The sequence below is a fragment of the Oncorhynchus nerka genome, linkage group LG24 (genome assembly GCF_034236695.1).
Source record: "Oncorhynchus nerka isolate Pitt River linkage group LG24, Oner_Uvic_2.0, whole genome shotgun sequence".
NCBI lineage: Eukaryota > Metazoa > Chordata > Actinopteri > Salmoniformes > Salmonidae > Oncorhynchus > Oncorhynchus nerka.
Genome location: NC_088419.1, coordinates 41989355 through 42011568, shown reverse-complemented (window position 1 = coordinate 42011568; position 22214 = coordinate 41989355). Strand labels below are relative to the sequence as shown.

The following is a 22214-nucleotide window of genomic DNA, read 5'->3' as shown; positions in this document are numbered from 1 at the left end:
GACATTACACATTCTTAAAATCAAGAGGATTAAATGTCAGGAATTGTGAAAAACTGAGTTTAAATGTATTTGGCTAAGGTAAACTTAGGTAAACTTCCAACTGTACGTCATAGGTACATACCTAGGAAGGACACACCGACTTTGCAGAAGGTGTTGAATTGGAACTTGTTGGCGGCCTCTAGCAGTGTCTTGGCGTTAGCTGAGTCGATGACCAGAGAGCCCGTGTAGACAAACTCCAGCAGCAGCTCCAACACGTCAGCTCCAATGTTGCTCATCTGCAGCTCTAGCTTCTCCCCGCTCCTTGTCTCCCCTGACGACCTGACCAACCAACCACGGTAGACGGGAGTTAGACACCGAAGAGACGCACACACACACACAACTAGGACAAGAGCTACACACAGATACACACACTCACATACACTCGCACACACACAACCTGGGTCTTTACAAAACAAGGGAAAAATAGCAGAATCAATACAATCGAATACAAAAGAAAAAAGGTAGAGAATTTTATTTTTGGAGTCTATTGTTTTTACGGTAAGCGACTAAGGTTTGTAACAGCACACAGTTATGGTAGTTTGTGCTCCATCTGAAACAAAACAGTTCTCTTAAAACAAGGATTAGGAAAGCACAAGTAATGTGTTTGTCTTCATCATGGCAAATTAATATCCAAAAAGGCATGCTTCGACATGTGTTGTCATGTATGCATAGATATTCAAGAAGATGCATACATGCTAATGGCAGACAGATGAGAGAGGGATGGGAGGGGGTGATAAAAACCACACATGCACTGACAGATTGGAAAACCACTAGGTATGTTACTGTAGCTGTCTGATGTTTCAATGTTATTGTAATGGGAAGACCTTAAGCTATGTTAGCTGTGCTATGTCTGAATGCTTGCATCCTGATGCGCCCAATACTTGAAGCCAGTCTCCCAAGAATCTGGCAGATCATTTGATTTGTTTTTGTGCTTTTGTGTTTTTTTATAATATAACTTTGAGATTCTGTTTTGTCATGAAAAGCGCTAGATAAAATACATATATTATTTTATTATTACAATACTGTATGACTATCCTGTGTGCTGTATATCAATGCTACAAATCAGATTCATATAGCCATATACTGTGGTGCTGGGTTGGCCATCTCTAGCTAATGTAGTCCTCCCGGGCCTCGTGGCGAGTGGTTGCGTTAGAGTCCGGCCTGCATTGTGACATCATCAGGATCAGTAATTAGTTGATGTGTTCTAACTCTACGCCTTAATGTCCCATGTGACACAACATAATCCAGTCAAGGGCAAAATAAACAGAATCAATGCCCCAGAATGCAGTGTGAGATACTGTGTCCTTCCCCCGAGGGCTGTGGACATAAACAATATGAAAACTACCAACGATTGAGATGGATGGGGTGTATTCTCCTTCTGTTGCTCATATCGACTGGCTACACTGCATAATGCTCAGTGTCTGTCTGTTTCAAGTGGTAATGTCTCTTACTGGGTTGGTGTGAGAGTCGATAAAATAGCTTTATCAGAGCATACAGTCAGACACAGTTTTGATGGAGGATGCAGACAGACGGACACAGACATATGGACAGGATGGTTAGAGTGAAGAGGAAGGAGTGGGGGAGAGAGTGAGAGAAAGGGGGGGTAAGAGGAAGAGGGTTGGTTCATCCACAGGGACCAGCAGCCATCCTTCAGAGGGGGGGTGGGAGGGATTAGGTGGGGTTGGGGGTGGGGTCCATGACTGTTCCTGGGTCTTTTAAATAAGAGATCCCCCCTGCACACCTAAACCCAAAGCCCAAAGCCTCTGCCCCCAGCTCGCTGCCACATTCACCAGTAGCCTGTATGCCTGTATATGAACGTAGTTGACATTAGTAGTCATTGAGCCATCTTAGGAGGTGAGAGAAGGGGAGGAGAAGGACAACGCAAAAATAAATAAGACAATGGGGATCTGTCTCTGCATAGATGGACATGGGAGGCTGGAAAGACCAAGACAGTTATTATTTTCCTCCTGCAAAGCAAAAAGCCATAGTGTTGTTATAGCCTTCCCGCCCTATGCTGTGGCGGTACTAAAGCTAGATAAAAGGGGGGAGGAGGGGGAGGTTGGGGGTGTAGTCCAGGGTTAAGCGATGGTGGGGAAGGGAGGAAGAAGAAGAAAAAGGAAAAAAATATATATATATATAAAACAAGAGCATGCTCATCAACCAGGTCAATTAGTGCAATGGGAATCGGCTCGAGTGGCAATTTGTTTTGCCTGAGTGTTTTTGTTATGGAAATGGTCTTTCCGCCTCTTCTCACAGAGGTGGCTGTTTATACTGCTGCATCTGATTGCAGACTTGTTTTTTTATGTAAAAGAGGGATAGAAAGGGAGAGAGCAAGGGAGAGTAAAACAAGAGGGAGAAATTGAGAGTGGAATCTGTTTACGAAAAACGCACCACTCTTTTCCGAAGAAAGAGTATTTCATTCAGCGTAGACTGTCAGAAAGGGGGAGCAGAAAGAGAGGGGATGTGTCATATTTGGGTCTCTAATGTGTCCTTGTGTAAAATGACTATCTTATAGGCACCACATTCACCATGTTTTTTCAAATTTCAGCTGGGGAAATGCCCTGATTCCCGCAGACATTTTACTCTGTGTGCTCAAAGGAATCCAAGCTCATCCAAAATATACACTTTTGTGGGAGAAAACTAAATGTTACTTGTTTTATTATTCTGTCACCAGCAAAAATGAATCAAACATGGATTTAACATAGCGTGCCTGCCTGTTTGACGATGTAATTAGAGTTTAGTTTGTGTTTGTTTGTTTGTATTGGAGGCTTTTTGAGGCTACATTCATGACAGTGGGTGAGGTGGGTTAGCTATTGTGTCTCTCTATTGAGGCACGTCCAGGTGTGCAGTGTGACAGTAATGGGTCCATGGCTGAATCTCAATAGTCATAAAGTGGCTTCCTCTCCAAGCAAATACCTGGGCATCCACTACATTGCTTCCCCCTGTCCAACAATGTGTTTTCAGATGATTGCAGATGAAGGAAATGAGATGAGAAGAGGAGGCCACTTCAGACACCCCTCCTGAAGTTTAACAAGTACAGTAACAACCCTGAGCCACACGAGGCCCAACACGTTCACTTGTATCATGAGCGTGTTTTGAGCAGCCGCAGAGTGGCACAGCTAATAGTTAGGTTAATTAACCCATGACATTGTGGGCATTGCGGTTCAGAATCATATCCTGAGCTGGACAGGTTACACTAAATGTAATCCATTATAGTTACTAATTACCTGTCCAAAATTGTAATCAGTAACGTAACTTTTGGAGTTACCCATACTCAGTAACATAATCAGATTACTTTCTTACTTTTGGATTACTTTCCCCTTAATTAAGAGGCATTAGAAGAAGACAAAAAGGATCCATCTCCATAGTGGTCTCTGACTTGTGGTCAGTCTCGCTCAGGTGGAACAAACTCACACTTGCACCTTTTTTAATGCTGGACTTAAATGTCATTGAGAAAACAGAAAGGTGTCAATGTATTTTTTTTGCCAACATCCTTTCTGAATTTAAATGTAATCCAGATTTTTTTTAAGTATCTGTAATCTGATTACAATATTTTAGCTGGTAACATAATTGATTATAGTTAGTGTTTCTACACCCCAACCCTGTGGACACACTGCTGTTTTTTGTCTTAAGCGCGAAGCATTGAGTGGAGTAAACCGTGCTATAGAAGAGAATAAAATTGGACAAAAGAAAAGGATTAGGATTTTGGACTATTATTATTATGGCTAGGGCTTCCAGTAGAGACAGAGGATGAGGAGGACAGAAGTCTTGTTCAGATTTGTCGACACTCATCAGAGGATCTTTCAGAGCAGAGTCTAGGTTTGTTTATGCTATCCACTGCTGTGACCATATATATGGCTTACAGTACAGCTGGTTGAAATGACGTAATTTGGCTTGTAAGAATGTTATTTGAATGTGTTTCAGTTTTGCCTAATGGGTAGACGGTAATGCATACTGTCTCACTGACAGGACAGCAGTAGGGGAATAGTACGCACTTGCTGGAATCTCAGCTGGAGGATTCTACCACCCAGAGAGCACATGTTGACAAGGAAGACTAAAAGCTTTAGTCTCACTTTCTCCTCTCCGACTCATAACAGACTCTGCCTGGGCTCAGACAGAATTAGGGCTGTGACGATACGAGTATCGTGATACCTCTTTAAAGAAAACAACTCTAATGTTGGAGTCACATTTACGTTGAACCAAAACATAAACGCCTACGTGTAAATTGTTGGTCCTATGGTTTCATGAGCTGAAATAAAAGATCCCAGAAATGTTCCATTCGCACAAAAAAAAAGCTTCTTTCTCTCAAATGTTGTGCACAAATTTCTTTACATCCCTGTTGGTGAGCATTTAAGCCTTTGTCAAGATGATCCGTCCACCTGACAGGTGTGGCATATCAAGAAGCTGATTAAACAGTATGATCATTACACAGGTGCACCTTGTGCTGGGGAGAATAAAAGGCCACTCTAAAGTGTGCAGTTTTGTCACACAACACAATGCCACAGAGGTCTCAAGTTTTGAGGGAGCATACAATTGTCATGCTGACTGCAGGAATGTCCACCAGAGCTGTTGCCAGAGAATTAGATGTTAATTCCTCTACCATAAGCCATCTCCAATGTCATTTTAGAGAATTTGGTAGTATCTCCAACCAGCCTCAAAACCACAGACCATGTGTAACCACAGCAGCCCAGGACCTCCACATCCAGCTTCTTCACCTGATGGATTGTCTGAGGGGACAGGGGGCAGGGTTTTGAGGAGTATTTATGTCTTTTGTCGTAAAAAAAAAAAAAACTACAACATTCTGATTGGGTGGGCCTGGCTCCCAAGTGGGTGGGCCTATTGTTCAGTATATTTATTTTACATACAGAAGGTTTTTATGGGACCAAAGAGTCAGGTCTGCCTCGGTTATCTTTTTCGGCATGGAAAAAATATTGCGATACTGGTATTATCACAGCCCTAGACAGAATAATATGAAAACAGAAAGAGAGACTGCTCAGACAGTGTGTGCCTTTACACTAGGCCCTTCCGCTGAGCTGCACCAGATGCACTGTGCACATAAATTAAGGGGGTGCAGAGCATACTTATTGAAACTCCAGATGGGGAAAATGGAATTACTGGGGGTGATCGTTGGTCTGTGGTCTTTCTGGGCTGAGCAGCAGCAGCCTCTAAAGGGGAGGTAATAGGTTTTTGGTGGGTGAGTGCCGGGCGTGTTACATCATTCAAGTAGCAGGTTCGGGACGACTGGCAATTTCTGACAAGTTTAATGCGAAAGAGGAGGGAGATACATCAACGCTGAAAGACAGACAGACAGACAGACAGACACTCAGACAGACACTCAGACAGACACTCAGACAGACACTCAGACAGACACTCAGACAGACACTCAGACAGACAGACACACAGACAGACAGAGTTCCTTTAAGATTTTATCGAAATACAATACTATTTTCTACACGGGTGGGAAATTTAACAAAGTCAGATTTTTTATGATTTACATAAAATTGACGATATTAAAGTTATATATCATCAGTTCAACTGTATGGACATTGTTAACATCTGTCATGGTTTAATCTTTAGTGATCATTTTGCACAATCATTAATTTCTACTCATCTATCATAATCTAATTGTACTGATCCTTTCACCAAACTGACTATAAATTAGTGTTTTATAAAGTACATTAAATATCGACACCATTTTTTTAATATTATGAATTTTAAAAATGCCGTCAACAGGAAATAGCTAGGACTACATCCTCGGTATGATACAGAAAACGGTCACAATTTATTTGGATCGTCCGGATTTTCCATCTGTAGATGGAACAAACTATCTGTCGATAAGCAACTGCTTGCTAAGGTTAAGGTTAGGTTTAAAATAAAGGTTAGTGCAAGGGTTAGGGTTCAAGCCTGGGTTAGGGTTAGTGGATAGTTGAAATGTTACTGATAGTCTGTAGAGCATCTCTCAAAATAAAGTGTCACCCAGAAACCTCAACTCACCCAAACTCACATACTGTATCTTTAATGATTAACATATAAAAAATTATATCTCAAAACCATTTTCTAAATTGCTCTGCAATTTACTTAACTAAAAAAGTAAACACCATAACCTACTAAATGAAAACGACTTTCCTGAATGTAAACAAGAATTTCATCATTACTTAGCCACTTCACAAAGTGCCAGCTGGGCATATGTTCCAATTTAGACTCACATTTCTTGTGTGTGTGTGTGTATGTGTATATGTGTGTGTGGAAGAGGTGCTCAACCTCTGATATTACATCTCTACTCTCTCTCTCTCTCTGAGTGAAGGCTGGCTGCCTGGATAACACAGGAGTTATACAGGCCTGCACCTGCCCACGCACGCAAAAGCACGTGCATATGCACACACACACACACACACACACACGCTGTGGTAGTTTATGAGGCGCTGACAGGGAGTCCCGACAGCAGTGAGTACCTCGATAGCGGGAGGTAGTGGGCAGCACAGGGAGAGCGTGAAAAGGGCGTTTCTCTCTTTCATTCGACCTCATAAAGATCTGGACACGGTGCGGGGCATGTGTGGCATCAGCATAATTCCACAGGAGCTGGAAAGTGACCTGAATGGCACAGAGACGCTGTAACTCAATGACAGGACCCTTGGCGGGGACCTTCTCTTCTCTCTCTCCCTCTGGTTTCTCTCTCGCTCTCGGTCGCTCTTTCTCTCTCGCTCTCTTTAACCAACTCAGTGACAACCTACCTCACTGCGCAACACCTCAGAGAGCCAGAGCTAAAATGGCACCGCTTTTTCCTCAGGTCTCTCTCCCGCTCGCCCTCCCTCTCTCTGTGTTGTGTTTGGCAGTAAACACGCCAATAAAACCGAGAGGTGCCACATGCACAAGTCAAGAGCATCGTTCTATTTGCACTGTACTGTACATGCCGTGATGAATTCCAACAACGTCATAACTTGAACTTATGGGATTCATAATTATACCATTATAAAAGTTATACAATTATTGATTAGTTTAACATACATATTCATGGAATTTCCACTAACTGCACGGTTAAATGGGAAATTCTATTGTTGATTTAATCTAGATGAGAAAGGCCCACGTTAGGATGACAAATTAATGTTGTTTTACAATAAATTATACATTTAATGAGCATTTTCTCTATCAAGCAGCCAAATTAAGCAAGTACAATATCAGAACGTATGCAGGCAGGCAGGCAGGCAGGCAGGCAGATGAACCTAACCTGATACAAATTATTTCCATTCCTATGGGGACTTTGTGCCTTTTGGGGACCTTTTCTCTATGCACAACCTAACTTTGGCTCAGATAAGGGAGAGAAACAGGGGAATCCTATCGACAGCTCCACCAACACAAGTCTGTCTGTAGCAAACTGAAGGTTGTGGGTTGTGTGCCGTGTGGATGTGCACTGTATGTGTGAATATGAGTAGGGTGTGGTTGAGAGAGGGCTGGTGCTCGCTATTCTCTCAGTGCCCATCCCCATTCAGCAAGAACAACTGTTTGAGTGTGTGTGTGTGTGTGTGTGTGTGTGAGAGAGAGAGAGAGAGAGAGAGAGAGAGAGAGAGAGAGTGTGTTTTTCTGGCCTGTGTGTTGTGCATGCTGATGTGAGTGACACACACAAAGCATCTCCTGGCTGGCTCGCCTCCATGTCTGATAAGCAGCGTGGCGCCCTCTGATGAACTCACAATAGAGCCAGCTTGGCTGCAGGGCAACTAGCAGGCAGCCTCCCTCAGATTTTAGACTGGCGCTTCCTATTGTAATGTACAGTGTCTCTCTCTCTCTCTAGTCTTTGTCTGTCTGCGCGCGGTGCACAGGAGAACAAACACACGTCAAGGAGACGAGGGAACATTGGTTGCGGGACACCTGCAAGAACCTGAAGTCAGGGTGAGGACGCTAGGAGATGGCTTTGACTCAGCTTGAAGAAAATACCCCCCCCACACACACACACACACTTCGCAAACACAGGAACAACCAAGGAACACATCCTAGCACTGGCAGGTAAACCTCCAATCACATCAGCATACACACACTCACTTGCACAAACACACCCACCCACATAATATAGAACCAAAACAGCCCAGAGACATGTGAGGGATAGACTCATGGGGAACTAGTCAGGTCCACTTCAAATGAAACATGGAGAATGGTGTTAACCTGTGAAAATAGTGATTGGCTAAAGAGTAGTGTGGTGGTGAGAGATGTGGCTCATGTTTGTTTTCTCCTCTTGTTTGCAACTCGGAAGCGTCCCCATCTTTTTAATATACTAATGGTAACCTACAGTTTGTTCATTTGGTTGAAAGCCCCTACAGTTGTGAGTCTTGGAACCCCCCCAAGTCATTGAACGTTTTCTCTGCTCATCAAAATGTAAATGCAGTTATTTGTCTCTATACGGTAAGGAAAAGGTAGACTCTGTGACCTTTTCTGTCCCATGGTTTTAGAGGTACATTCATTTGGAGTGGGAGGAGAAGGAGGCTGCTGGCCCTGTGATAGGAACCAAAAGTCTTCACACACCTGCAAGAGAGAAAAGGGGGGGAGGGAAGAAAAAAAAAAGCCACACAAATGCACCCTATGAAAAGAACAGACTGGATCAAAAGCAGGTGAGGGAGGGGGAGGGGAAGGCAAACCTTTTCACCAGGTCCTTGAAATAAAGGCTGCAGGAAGCTAGAACATTTTGGTGGACTTCAAACTCTTTGCCTTCAACAATTATTTTCAGGTCTGTAAACTCTTTCGCTCTGCGCTGTTGGTTCAACTCCTTCAACATCTCTGTAGAACAAAGAAGAAAGAAGACAAGGCCATATTCCGCTTTAGAAATAGAATTTGCTCTTTAAAAAAAATATATATATATATATATATATATATATATATATATATATATATATATATATATACACAAATATGATTATAGAAATATATCATGGTAATTAGAAGTAGAGGGGGAACAATAGAAAGGGCCAATTATGAAAACATTATTACCGGCCAGGCTTAATAGCTTCATTACATTGCAGAGAAGAGAAAATACATAGAGTTTCATAAACATTTCAGTGTTACAGGCAGGGAACGTGTGCATGTGTAATAACATAGGCAAGCTCAGGAGTTCTACAGTTCTGTACTGAGGAGTTAGTGGAGTGATTATAAGCAGAACCGTCTGGAAGGTATACGAGTATTCACAGCTGATCTCGGCGGTTGGGCTCAATATGAAAGACAAGACACTTTGTTTGAATACATTTTGGCTTTTGTGTGCATTTGCATACCACTATGAATTCAACTAAAGGAGCCCGAATAAAATGTAGAAACGACTCAAATAAATGTGCGGCGGGAACGAGAGACATTATTCATCGTTAGTCATATTTCTTGGGCGTTTTACCAGGAGCATCCTCCATCGTACCCTGGGCAGGTTAACCCATTGAACCTCGTTGAATCACAACACTGTCCAAGCCAGAAAAATGAATGAAAAGAAAACTAACATCTACACACTTGTCATCCTCTCAAAAGAAATGTCATCTCCTAAATATTGCTCAGCAACATGGAGAAGCAACCTAGTAAATATATGCATCGAGCAAACCAGGCCTATTGTTGAGCTGAATGGGGAAGTCAGTGAGAGAGTTAGAGGAGAGGGTTTTTCTATTGTTTTAATGAGGCACCATGAGGTGACACGGAGTGTACGAGATAGCAGGGGACCAGCGTTTCATCTGTAACAGTATATAAAGAGGGCAATCGATATTACTGTACCTTTAATACACTATACAGTAGGAAACCATCGACAGCACTGCCTTTAATACTGTACAGTAGGAAACCATCAACAGCACTGCACCTTTAATACTGTACAGTAGAAAACCATCGACAGCACTGTACCTTTAATACTCTACAGTAGGAAACCATCAACAGCACTGCACCTTTAATACTGTACAGTAGAAAACCATCGACAGCACTGTACCTTTAATACTCTACAGTGGGAAACCATCAACACTGTACCTTTAATACTCTACAGTAGGAAACCATCAACAGCACTGCACCTTTAATACTGTACAGTAGAAAACCATCGACAGCACTGTACCTTTAATACTCTACAGTGGGAAACCATCAACACTGTACCTTTAATACTCTACAGTAGGACACCATCAACAACACTGTACCTTTAATACTGTACAGTAGGAAACCATCAACAGCACTGTACCTTTAATACTGTACAGTAGGACACCATCAACAACACTGTACCTTTAATACTGTACAGTAGGAAACCATCAACAGCACTGTACCTTTAATACTGTACAGTAGGACACCATCAACAGCACTGCCTTTAATACTGTACAGTAGGACATCATCAACAACACTGTACCTTTAATACTGTACAGTAGGACACCATCAACAACACTGTACCTTTAATACTGTACAGTAGGACATCATCAACAACACTGTACCTTTAATACTGTACAGTAAGACCCCATCAACAGCACTGTACCTTTAATACTGTACAGTAGGACACAATCAACAACACTGTACCTTTAATACTGTACAGTAGGACATCAACAACACTGCCTTTAATACTGTACAGGTACAGTAGGACACCATCAACACTGTACCTTTAATACTGTACAGTAGGAAACCATCAACACTGTACCTTTAATACTATACAGTAGGAAACCATCAACAACACTATACCTTTAATACTGTACAGTAGGAAACCATTAACAGCACTGTACCTTTAATACTGTACAGTAGGACACCATCAACAACACTGTACCTTTAATACTGTACAGTAAGAAACCATCAACAGCACTGTACCTTTAATACTGTACAGTAAGACCCCATCAACAGCACTGTACCTTTAATACTGTACAGTAGGAAACCATCAACAGCACTGTACCTTTAATACTGTACAGTAAGACCCCATCAACAGCACTGTACCTTTAATACTGTACAGTAGGACATCATCAACACTGCACCTTTAATACTGTACAGTAGGAAACCATCAACACTGTACCTTTAATACTGTACAGTAGGACATCAACAACACTGTACCTTTAATACTGTACAGTAGGACACCATCAACAGCACTGCCTTTAATACTGTACAGTAGGACACCATCAACAGCACTGTACCTTTAATACGGTACAGTAGGAAACCATCAACACTGTACCTTTAATACTGTACAGTAGGAAACCATCAACAGCACTGTACCTTTAATACTGTACAGTAGGACACCATCAACAACACTGTACCTTTAATACTGTACAGTAAGACCCCATCAACAGCACTGTACCTTTAATACTGTACAGTAGGACATCATCAACAACACTGTACCTTTAATACTGTACAGTAGGAAACCATCAACAGCACTGTACCTTTAATACTGTACAGTAGGAAACCATCAACAACACTGTACCTTTAATACTGTACAGTAGGAAACCATCAACAGCACTGCCTTTAATACTGTACAGTAGGAAACCAACAACAGCACTGCCTTTAATACTGTACAGTAAGAAACCATCAACAGCACTGTACCTTTAATACTGTACAGTAGGAAACCATCAACAAAACTGTACCTTTAATACTGTACAGTAGGAAACCATCAACAACACTGTACCTTTAATACTGTACAGTAGGAAACCAACAACAACACTATACCTTTAATACTGTACAGTAGGAAACCATCAACAGCACTGTACCTTTAATACTGTACAGTAGGAAACCATCAACAGCCCTGTACCTTTAATAATGTACAGTAAGACCCCATCAACAACACTGTACCTTTAATACTGTACAGTAGGAAACCATCAACAGCACTGTACCTTTAATACTGTACTGTAGGAAACCATCAACAGCATTGTACCTTTAATACTGTACAGTAAGAAACAGTCAACAACACTGTACCTTTAATACTGTACAGTAGGAAACCATCAACAGCACTGTACCTTAATAGTGTAAAAGCCAGACCCTGGTCGGTCCAATAGGGTCAGATATTTTTGTATTCTTGACTTTCCATGTACCCCTGTAAAAGTTATTAGCGGTTCGGGTAATCTGATCCTAGATATGTGGCTCAGGGCAATATCTACATAGAGCCACATCCTTCAGTTGACTGTACACAGCTTTTCTCCAACACTCTGCAGAGCTCAGACAATGTCTCCTCATGCTACACTCCAATCCACAAAGTGGCATCTGCAAAGCTGCAAAACCCTCAGCTGTGGACGGCCGTAATGGACCATCACAGACCTGTAGACATGTATTATGAACTAAATGGAACTCTGCCCTGACACACCCTGCTAACATCCAAATGATCCCAGCTTAGCCATGGACCAATGGGCTGCTACTGTACAATCCTAACTCGTTATTGGTCTCAAATGTGCTGTACAACAGAGGAGGTGTGTGTGGTGTACATTCGTGTCTGTAATTGCATGCGTGTGCAACCCCAATTGTAATATAAACGTAAAGCAGTTTCGTTTGTGTAATAGTCATGAAACGCTCAGTCAGTTTACCTACCGTAAGCTCAACTCAGACTCAAACGCCCAGGATTCAATTAACCTGCTCTGACATTAGCCACACTGTTTGGCTGGAAATATTCCCTCATTTAGCTTCCACTTTCTCTTGACTGACACTAGCAGCTCACTCGCAAATTAATTTAGCAAACTAAATTATACAGTATTAAGCCGCATGACAAATAAGAGCAATTCAAGATGGAGTCGTTCGGTGGCTGCATGTGGAAAACCCTCTCGAAGCAGAGCATCCTTGTCAGACATATCACATCAAGGAATTAACTGACTGAAAGCGCCCGTTTCTGACCATTAACCACACTGAATAAAATGCTGGAATAATTTTTTTTTAATGAATCAATAAATAGGCCTAATATTTGGCCAAAAAACAGAGGGATATGAACTGCCTTGGCATCATTATGGTGACCAACAATATGAAATCAACTCTATGAGTGGAGAGAGAGAGACTGAGACAAAGAGACATTGAGACAGAGTGAGAGACCGAGAGACATTGAGACAGAGCGAGACAGAGCGAGAGACAGAGAGAGATACTCAGCTAAGGGATAAGAGCACAATCATGTAACACACTGCAAACAGAGTCAAAGAGCCACTTCATTCCGTCTCCTATCGTACATGCACAACACTCTCTACAGAAATGTAACATTAGCCTTGCCCTTCAACATTCTCTGCCACTCTCATGCACTCGTCTACACGGCGCTCCAGTGCTGCTTGGCCCTTGGCGGTTGGGCAGTTATCTGATTACTGTGCTGCCTGCGTGGCGTGCCGCGGCCACTGTGAATAGTGAATACATGGTAATTGGAGTTTGCATTGTGTCTCTCCAGCGACCGATATGGCTCTCACCTTCAATTTAGCACAGCGCACGGCACCCATTTACCCCAACACTCAGATTCTGGCAAAAGGAATGAGAATGAGAGCGAAAGAGAAATGAAACTATATTTTTCAGCAAACAATGCACCCCCCCCCCCCCCCCCCCCCCCCCGAGTGCAGGACGGACACACCTGAATAGCTGATGGAAAAGGTACTAATGGTATATTTGCGTGGGTCGACGGTCACGCCGCCGCACTCCCCGAGAGCAACCCATCATGCCCGGGAGCGTGAAACGGCACGCAGCATCTCCTTTCTCCTCTCTGTCCACAGGGAGTGTGGAGGAGGAGAGTCGCACTCAATATGACCGCGGAGGTCTAGAAAGATAACCACATTGTTTCACTACACTAGTGGAGGACGGGACTGGCAATGCTGTTGGGTTCCGTTACCCAAAGACCAAATCAGATGCACATCTAGCCGTTTTTCCACACGTGCACACCGAAGACCATGTTGAAAAGGAAGGAGAAAGCCTGTGCACTATTACACCGATAACACATCATTATCCTATCAGGATATTGGTACTTCTGTTGAATTCCACTGAACAGTTTAAGGGAACAAAGAGATCTCACAAACCGATATTAGAGGGATAGTGCATTTACAATACAACGTGAAAGGAAAAAAAGAGAATATCCACAAACTCTTTACATCATTCCAGAGATTTCTGAAACATGCTTCATTAGAACTCTGGGAGCTTTATGGGAACATGTAAACAGTGTGCCAATTCAGCTGCTCACCCGAGTAACCCTACACGACCATAACATTGCCCCAGGAACGTGCGCCCAAGTCCCTTCACAGTATCCAATTAGCGCACTCTGTGTATTGTGTACTGTAGACAGACGTAGACACAGGCATCCTTATGCATCGTTGTGTGATTGGCTACTGGGAAGAGACGGCAGAGCATGCCATTGGCTGACAAAATCCGGAGCCATTTCATGGCTGTATCTTTCGGTCATAACGGTCTCTGAAAGACAGCCATTTTATGTACTTTCTACATCTGAAGCAAAAAAAAAATATGTATGTCACAGTTTGTAACGCACATATTAAACGTGATTCGTAATAACCGAACCATCGGAGAACCAAACCAAATGGGACGTTACATAGGGTCAATCTAATGTACAGTAGGGGTGACCGGGCCACTGAAACTGTTACAGTTCGACTCAAGACGCACCCCAGCCACCAAAGATGTGTAGCAGCAAAACCCATCAGGGTGAAGCACGGCAGCCATTTTGTACCAGACTTCTCACCACACATCGGCTAGAATAGCCAAAGCCAAACCTTCCCGCAATATGGCTATTTCCTTTGGTTAACTGGCGCACAAATTAGTCATGCATTTAGAGAAAATAATCCTGAAAATGGTTTACTACAATTGAACTTTGTGACAGTTCACACTTTCCTTTACGGTGGCCAGGCAGATACTGTAAGGTTTCAGTTCATTAGCTGAAATACTCGTTGACCTGCATCCCTGACTCTAATTCAAGTATCAATTCTAGTCACTCCTCACATAACACATCAATTAACATGAAATGTGTTCTCAACATGAAAGACCAAATCAAAACTAAATCTCTGGCATTATATAAAAGGGGAAATGAAGGGGGGAAAACAATCATATGGATCAAGCAAGTAATGATGTGACCAAAACAACAATGAAGTAGCCCATCCTGGAATAAAATAAATAAATACATCTAATGGATAGTCAGTTCCTGAATTTACCAGGCTTTAAAAGGCTTGATGCCCATGAGATAAATGAACGTCTACAAATACTGCAACAAAGTACATCTAAAAAAAAAAGAACGATGTACGGTACAAATTAATACGGTACGTTACCAGCATGAAGTTTTAAATAATACAAATGATGAAAATATTGAAAAATTGCATATCCCAAGCATATATTATAGATATATTTGACATCACATCTATTTTTCACCACGCGTTTTGTAATATAAATAAAGCATAGGCATTTCTGATCGACTTTAGAAAGTACTTCAAAAAATATATATTTCAGACTCTTTCCTATTCTGTTGACTGCAGTTCAAAATTGGAGCAACATGAGGATATTTCACATCAGTCAAGAAGTCTAATGCATTCAAGTCTTGCTGGTAGAATGGACCTGCACAGTCTGACCCTTTGTTCGCAGACTGTTTTCTTTCACACTATTTACAATCAATCCCTTTACCACTCTTTGGGTAATTAGCCTGAAATAACTATTTTAGCTAATCAATAACTCAATACAGACCCCAGTACTAGCCGTTTTTTTTAGCTACTATAATATATGAGCTTAATGCTGTTCAATCTGAAGAGACCCTGGCTCACCCGGTATCTCCTTCTTGTCTAAGGACTCCATTTAGTTGTAAAAACAACACAACAAAAAGGATTGGTTCTCTTTGAGTTGAGATAGCATAGATGAACAAATGTTTGAAAATTTGTTTTATTTAAAAATAGAAGTATTTAATTCCAAGAAAATGTGAAATTATATTAATTGGATCAAAATACTATGGGAATAAAATAAAGTTACTGCTAAATTAACTTAAGAGATGTTGTTAGTTTACCGTTAACAGGCCACTATGTTTGTTACATTCCATATTCAAAATGAGTCTAACCTGTATTTTCACCCCTACAAAAAATGCAATTTAGCCAAGATTCTTTTTTAAATCCAGAATTTACATGATTGATCAAATTAACTTATTAACTACTTTATATAGACTAAGGAAATAATGATGTCAAGGTCACGTCAGTGGCACTTTAAAGCTGAAATACATCACAAAGAAATATATTATATAACGGACCATCAATTAACACATTCCCTTTAAAATGGAAATGTTAATATATTTGTAACATTATCTTTTATTAACTTAAGTCACCAAAGGGCATAAAGGTGCCCCTTTATGAAAATATAGGCATTTGAAATGTATTTATCATGAGTATACTAAACTTAAATCTGTATTAACGGATTCATTATTAAATTGGGCAATCTATGATCAATAGCGACGCCACAGTATGTTTGATTGTGAAAGTCATATGTAGTTCAAAGTAGAAACAACTATGAAACATAATTACAACATACATACAATAATTACATGGCATTTCCATCAGTATTGAGTAAATCATTTAATGCCTATGACTAGGCTGGACTCGAGTAGTTCTTGCTGAATTTGGACCTCGTAAAAAGCAGGCGAAGGAGGCTGGGTCCAACCAGTGTAATTCAAGTGAATTCTCTTTCATCCCTCAGGTGTCCATTTTGCACCAGTTCTACCAGTGAAGATGCTTCCTTCCCAAAGACCAACTAGCTGGCAACTTAATTTACTGGGAATCTCTGTTTTACTCACATGTTATTCAAATAAATAGAATGTGCATTATCATCAACATGTATTAACTGGGCAGAAAGTATTATTATAATACATTTAACAAGTATTTAAATAATATTGTTCACATAAGACAATAGTAATATGTTTAACTATAATAATATAGATATTGATAATAACGTGTATTTAAAATAAAAGGGAATTTAGCCATTTGCTGAGTTTTGGTCAAATGAGAATGTTCTGGATGACAAATTGACCACATCAAAAAACATCTTCTTCCAGCCAAATGGGGAAAAACACAATAACAGGACAATCTTTAATATATTTAGAGAAACTGACAGAGCCCGAACAAAAGACTTGTCAAAATGGCTATTTTCTGGCACAAAAAAAAAAAACCTGTGAGAAATGTATCAATAGACAGGCCAATCTGAAATAAGTTCTCAAAGGAGAACTCTCAGCAGGGCGGGCAAACAGAGGAGAGAGAGAGAGAGGTCACTGTAAATGCGCACAAAAGACCTTTCACACCACACAAAGCTTTCCCAATCTGGGCTTCATCCAAAAGCTCTTTGTGTATACAGAAAATATGGGAAAAGACTCTGGCATACAGAGAGTGGATTTAACCGAAAGCACAATGACCAAAATCTGTGAAAAATATGGCCATTTGAAAGAGAAGGCAGTGGGTATTAAACTATATTTCAAAAACAGATCAGCCACAAAAATATATATATATATTCAAGGATTTAGCTAGCTAACAGTAAAATAACTTACTAATTAAGCCCCATGAAAACAACAGACAAACCATGGATATAATCAAAATGGCGTCTTGACTGGCGGTCAAACGTGACAGCCCATCCCCATCACCTTGTGACAGTAGTGGACCGATCCATTAAGTATTAAAACGGGGGGGGGTTTTGAAGACATGCCAACAATAGGTGTTCAGACAGCTACTATACTGCACCGTACGTGCCAGCGTCTCTAAGCGTGACACACCATATCCAATCGACTGCTATGAAGCTGATGGGTATTTCATGAAGCGGAATAAACACCACCATAGCTTTTCATTCATAAAGACAAGATCAATCGGCCCTGGTTGAAAGGTGAGTCCAAAATGTGAGTCCCCCCCCCAGGCTGTCACACAGCAGCCCTGATCGAGTGGATCCACCAACTTGGGGATAAACCTAGCCAACCTCGCCATGTAATGACGGCAGAACAACAGTAGTAGCAACCATGGTAGCTTAACAGCCTAGCCCCAGGTCAGACACAGCGTTTACTTTATATTAGACTGTTGATAACTGCAACAGCTATAGAGGCCTACCCGTATGCAAAAATGCCCTTGGAAAACAGGAGTCGTGGGTGATTGAGAGTCTATTTGTATTCTTACTAAACACAACAGCCCAGGTGTTCCTTTCAGCTGGTGAACAAACATTAAAAGGTATTCTTTCTCATTTGGGAACGTGCCCACATCCATTTAGGTTGATCCAGCACACTAACATAAAACTTGTGTGAAGTTGTGTCAACTTCAAGGTAGCGAAAACATTGTTACTCTGAATACTTATTCTTACTAGTACAAAACACCTTTCATTATCTTTGGTACATTCCTTTCCAGACATCTCGTCAGTTGATTCATACCCATTCGGGGCAGATAATCCAGGGTTTGGGCAGAAATCCTTGAAAACCCCTGGAATCCACGGGTTGTGCTGATTCTAGTGGCACCATTGTCTTCGAGAACAGTCCATGATGAGGACGTTTTTATTCCCGGCTCTGCTCTGCCAAGGCTAGCCGTTCATCCTCAGCGGGCTTGTAACTCTGTCCCTGTCCCAACGAGAGAGAGGGAACCCTGTCCCCTGGGAGCCGTGAAATGGGACCTGGTGAGGGCTATTGTTCCCTTCACCAATAGACAGACACAGAGACAGACACAGAGATAGAGAAAGATCCAAATATATAGATCCAAATGTTTGTATATTATAGTAGACAGCACCACACGCAACTGCCCAGTGTTTCTTAACTGAGAACAGTGTAAAAATGTTGCCCAAGGAGGGGCACACCTGATTCAACTAGTCGACTAATCATCAAACCGCTGGCCACTACCCTGTCCTTTCTTCTACCATACCCTTGGGCCCCAGGGCCAGACCGACACGGTATTATACAACAGGTGGGTCTAATCCTGAATGCTGATTGGTTAAAACCTCATTCTAGCCGGTGTCTATTCCACAAGTTACCACTGGCTAAATCTATGATGTTAAAATGCCTATTTACTCTGTTCCACCTGACACGCAATCCACTGTCTCATCAGCCCAGCCAAGCAATGTATAAACTTGATCTCTACTATAAAAAGCATCTAGACATCATCTCACATTTCTTTTAGACTAACATTTAGTTTTCAACAGCGGAGATTTGTATAAACCTTGTGGTCTATCTTCCCGACATTTGCAACTTTGCTTCAATATTAAAATTGAAACCATTTGGAGTCGGGGTGAGACAGACAGGCAGGCTGCTTTCCTCAGCCAGTCAAAATCATGAATCAGCATCAATTTTACGGAAATATCAAGAGAAAACAGGTCAAATGAAATGAAGTGATTGTGTTAGCAGTGTTTGTTGGCTAGCTCCTTTAAACAACAGTGTCCTTACGAGTGAGCACATTTTCTATGCCAGGTGACATCGCACATCATTAGCTCATTGTTATGGATGTATCCAAATAAATGTTACTAGAAAACAGCTTAAACAAATGGACGTGTCTTCCGAGCATGCGCTGATCAACTGGCGTGTCTTCACTGACATTTTCAACATGTCCCTGACTGAGTCGGTAATACCAACATGTTTCAAGCAGACGACCATAGTCCCTGTGCACAAGAACACTAAGGTAACCTGCCTAAATGACTACCGACCCGTAGCACTCACGTCTGTAGCCATGAAGTGCTGTACACATCAACACCATTATCCCACTCCAATTTGCATACCACCCCAACAGATGATGCAATCTCTATTGCACTCAACACTGCCCTTTCCCACCTGGACAAAAGGAACACCTATGTGAGAATGCTGTTCATTGACTACTGCTCAGTGTTCAACACCATAGTGCCCTCAAAGTTCATCACTAAGCTAAGGACCCTGAGACTAAACACCTTAAAGCATTGTTGGTTAAGGGCCTGTAAGTAAGCATTTCACTGTAAGGTCTACACCTGTTGTATTCGGCGCATGTGACAAATATAATTTGAATTGAATTGCAGCTACTTTGTTGTTATTCTGGCTGCACTGTTTGACGTGACTGTAAATCAGCCGTAGTTGGTGAGCTAGCAAGCAAGGGATAAGAACATTGCCAGCCAGTATGGCAATAGAACATTTTGAACGAACAACTGGGTCGTGTCTATAGATACAGAACCAAAATACTTAATGACTGGGTCGTTTCTCTTGCAACCGAACCGAAAGAGCGAACGACCAGCCGCCTTGAGTAGCAACCCTAGATTTGTGTTGCAACTATATCTTGTGGAAGGGTAAAACAGTAAGAATAAAAATATGTAAATCATTTGAATAGGTTGGTAACCAGTTGTATCAAGTGATAATGCCAGAGAAGCCAGTGTTAGGAGGATATATTGGCACGGTTTCCTGGCCTTTGGATTCATCCCGGGCCTAACAACACCCATGCCAATATATCCTCCTGACACTGTCTTCTCTGGCATTATCACTTAACTGTACACAGACAAACAAAAGAATAGTCTGAGAACATACAAGAACACAAACAGAGCTGTGGGAGCTGTAGGGCTGCTGTGACAGCATGGCAGGATGTCATTGGCCCTGTTGTTGTGTTCGGGAGCCTGGGAGAGAGGGGTGTCGTGAACGGCAATCCGGATGACCAGTGCGCGTCTGCCATGTTCCAGTCTCCTGCTGCTCATTAGCAGGACTCGGGGAAGAGGAGCAGCCGTCCCTTCCCAGTAAACAGAACAGAAAGCAAACTATCCAGGGCTCCAAACAGGCTCCCTGTCCTCTCCTTCACTTAAAAACAAAACATCATTTCGAAACCAAGGACGATTCAATAGGAAACAGGCACCCACTACAAATTATTAAGTGTTATTCAAGGATATGTTATTGTCCACCGCTCTGGGGGCGAGTGAGTCACATTCTACAATGTCATACACGCACACAATAAATCCCTAACAATGGCGCTATGATGAGGAAATGCTGGCCTGTGCAGATAACCCATGTTTGGAGGAGAGGTTGACTAGAATAGTGGGTTTACAACGGTAGTCATTCTCTGGTAGAATTAAAATGCTAACTTACTGTTTTACACTAATTACCATATGGTACACAAAGCTCCCTCTAACCCCAAACACATGTCCATACTATAGCGCCACAGAGGTGAACAACGGCAGAATGCATGAAATTAAAAATACACCACGTGCAATTAATTAAACACATTTAATTGAGCTTGATCATTTCATTTCAGAGTCTGTCAGCATATGGATAATGGTGTGAAGTTTCCATCAAAAAAATTCTGTACACCTTTCTAAGAGATAGATAGATTCATTCATAATAATGAGTAATGTTTCTTTAATTAGGTCTATTCTCTGACAATGGCTTTAACCCTGGCGAGAACATTTTCTTACAGACTTCCTAGGCATACACAGTACGATCTTATTTCTCTGTAAGGAATACTATACGTTTTCCCACCACATATCATGGGATACAACCACAGCATGTCTTGGTATTTGAGTCACGATTATAACCTTCACCCTACTGGCATTTTACATCAAACACTATTTATTTCCATGTGAGTGGACAGTAAAGGTATGGTTTAGTCACCCACAAACCTCCCTCTGACTGGCATTTGATATCACACGTTATACTATAGGTATGGTACCCCTCTCTCTCTCTCTCTCTCTCTCTCTCTCTCTCTCTCTCTCTCTCTCTCTCTCTCTCTCTCTCTCTCTCTCTCTCTCTCTCTCTCTCTCTCTCTCTCTCTCTCTCTCTCTCTCTCTCTCTCTCTCTCTCTCTCTCTCTCTCTCTCTCTCTCTCTCTCTCTCTCTCTCTCTCTCTCTCTCTCTCTCTCTCTCTCTCTCTCTCTCTCTCTCTCTCTCTCTCTCTCTTATATATATTTTTTTTTGGAAAAGGACATGCTGCGGTGACTCAGACAGATAGAAAGGCCAGCGTGTGAATATGCCTCTAGCTAGTTAACTCACACTCTAACAGGATAGCAGCAGGGCACTGAAATCTGCTTATATTGCTGTTTTTGAGGCAAGCATATTGAAAGGTGACCCTAAGAGCATGATAAATACAATCCACAGAGAGACAAAGGCAATAGCCTCTCTCTCACTCACTTTCTCCCTCACACACCCTGCTGCAGATAAATGTTACCACTCTCCGCCTGTGGCTAAAAGTCAGTGCAAGCAGAAAGGCCAGTGTGTGTATGTGTGTGTCCAAGCGTGTGTGTGTGTGTCCAAGCAGAAAGGTCAGTGTTTGGGTCTGGCTTTGTGGGTTGTCTGCCTGGTCTCTCAGTGGACCGTACAGACTGTAGATGAAATGTCTCAGA

At 41.8% G+C, this 22214-nt stretch overlaps 1 protein-coding gene across 1 annotated transcript in view; it reads right to left on the bottom strand.

The window, feature by feature from the left end:
* LOC115108006 (kelch-like protein 29) overlaps nt 1-22214 on the bottom strand; it is a 333260-nt gene that overhangs the window by 80550 nt on the left and 230496 nt on the right. Inside the window, 2 exon segments of the mRNA XM_029631860.2 lie at nt 122-318; nt 8664-8802. Coding sequence (XP_029487720.2) covers nt 122-318; nt 8664-8802 — 336 coding nt within the window.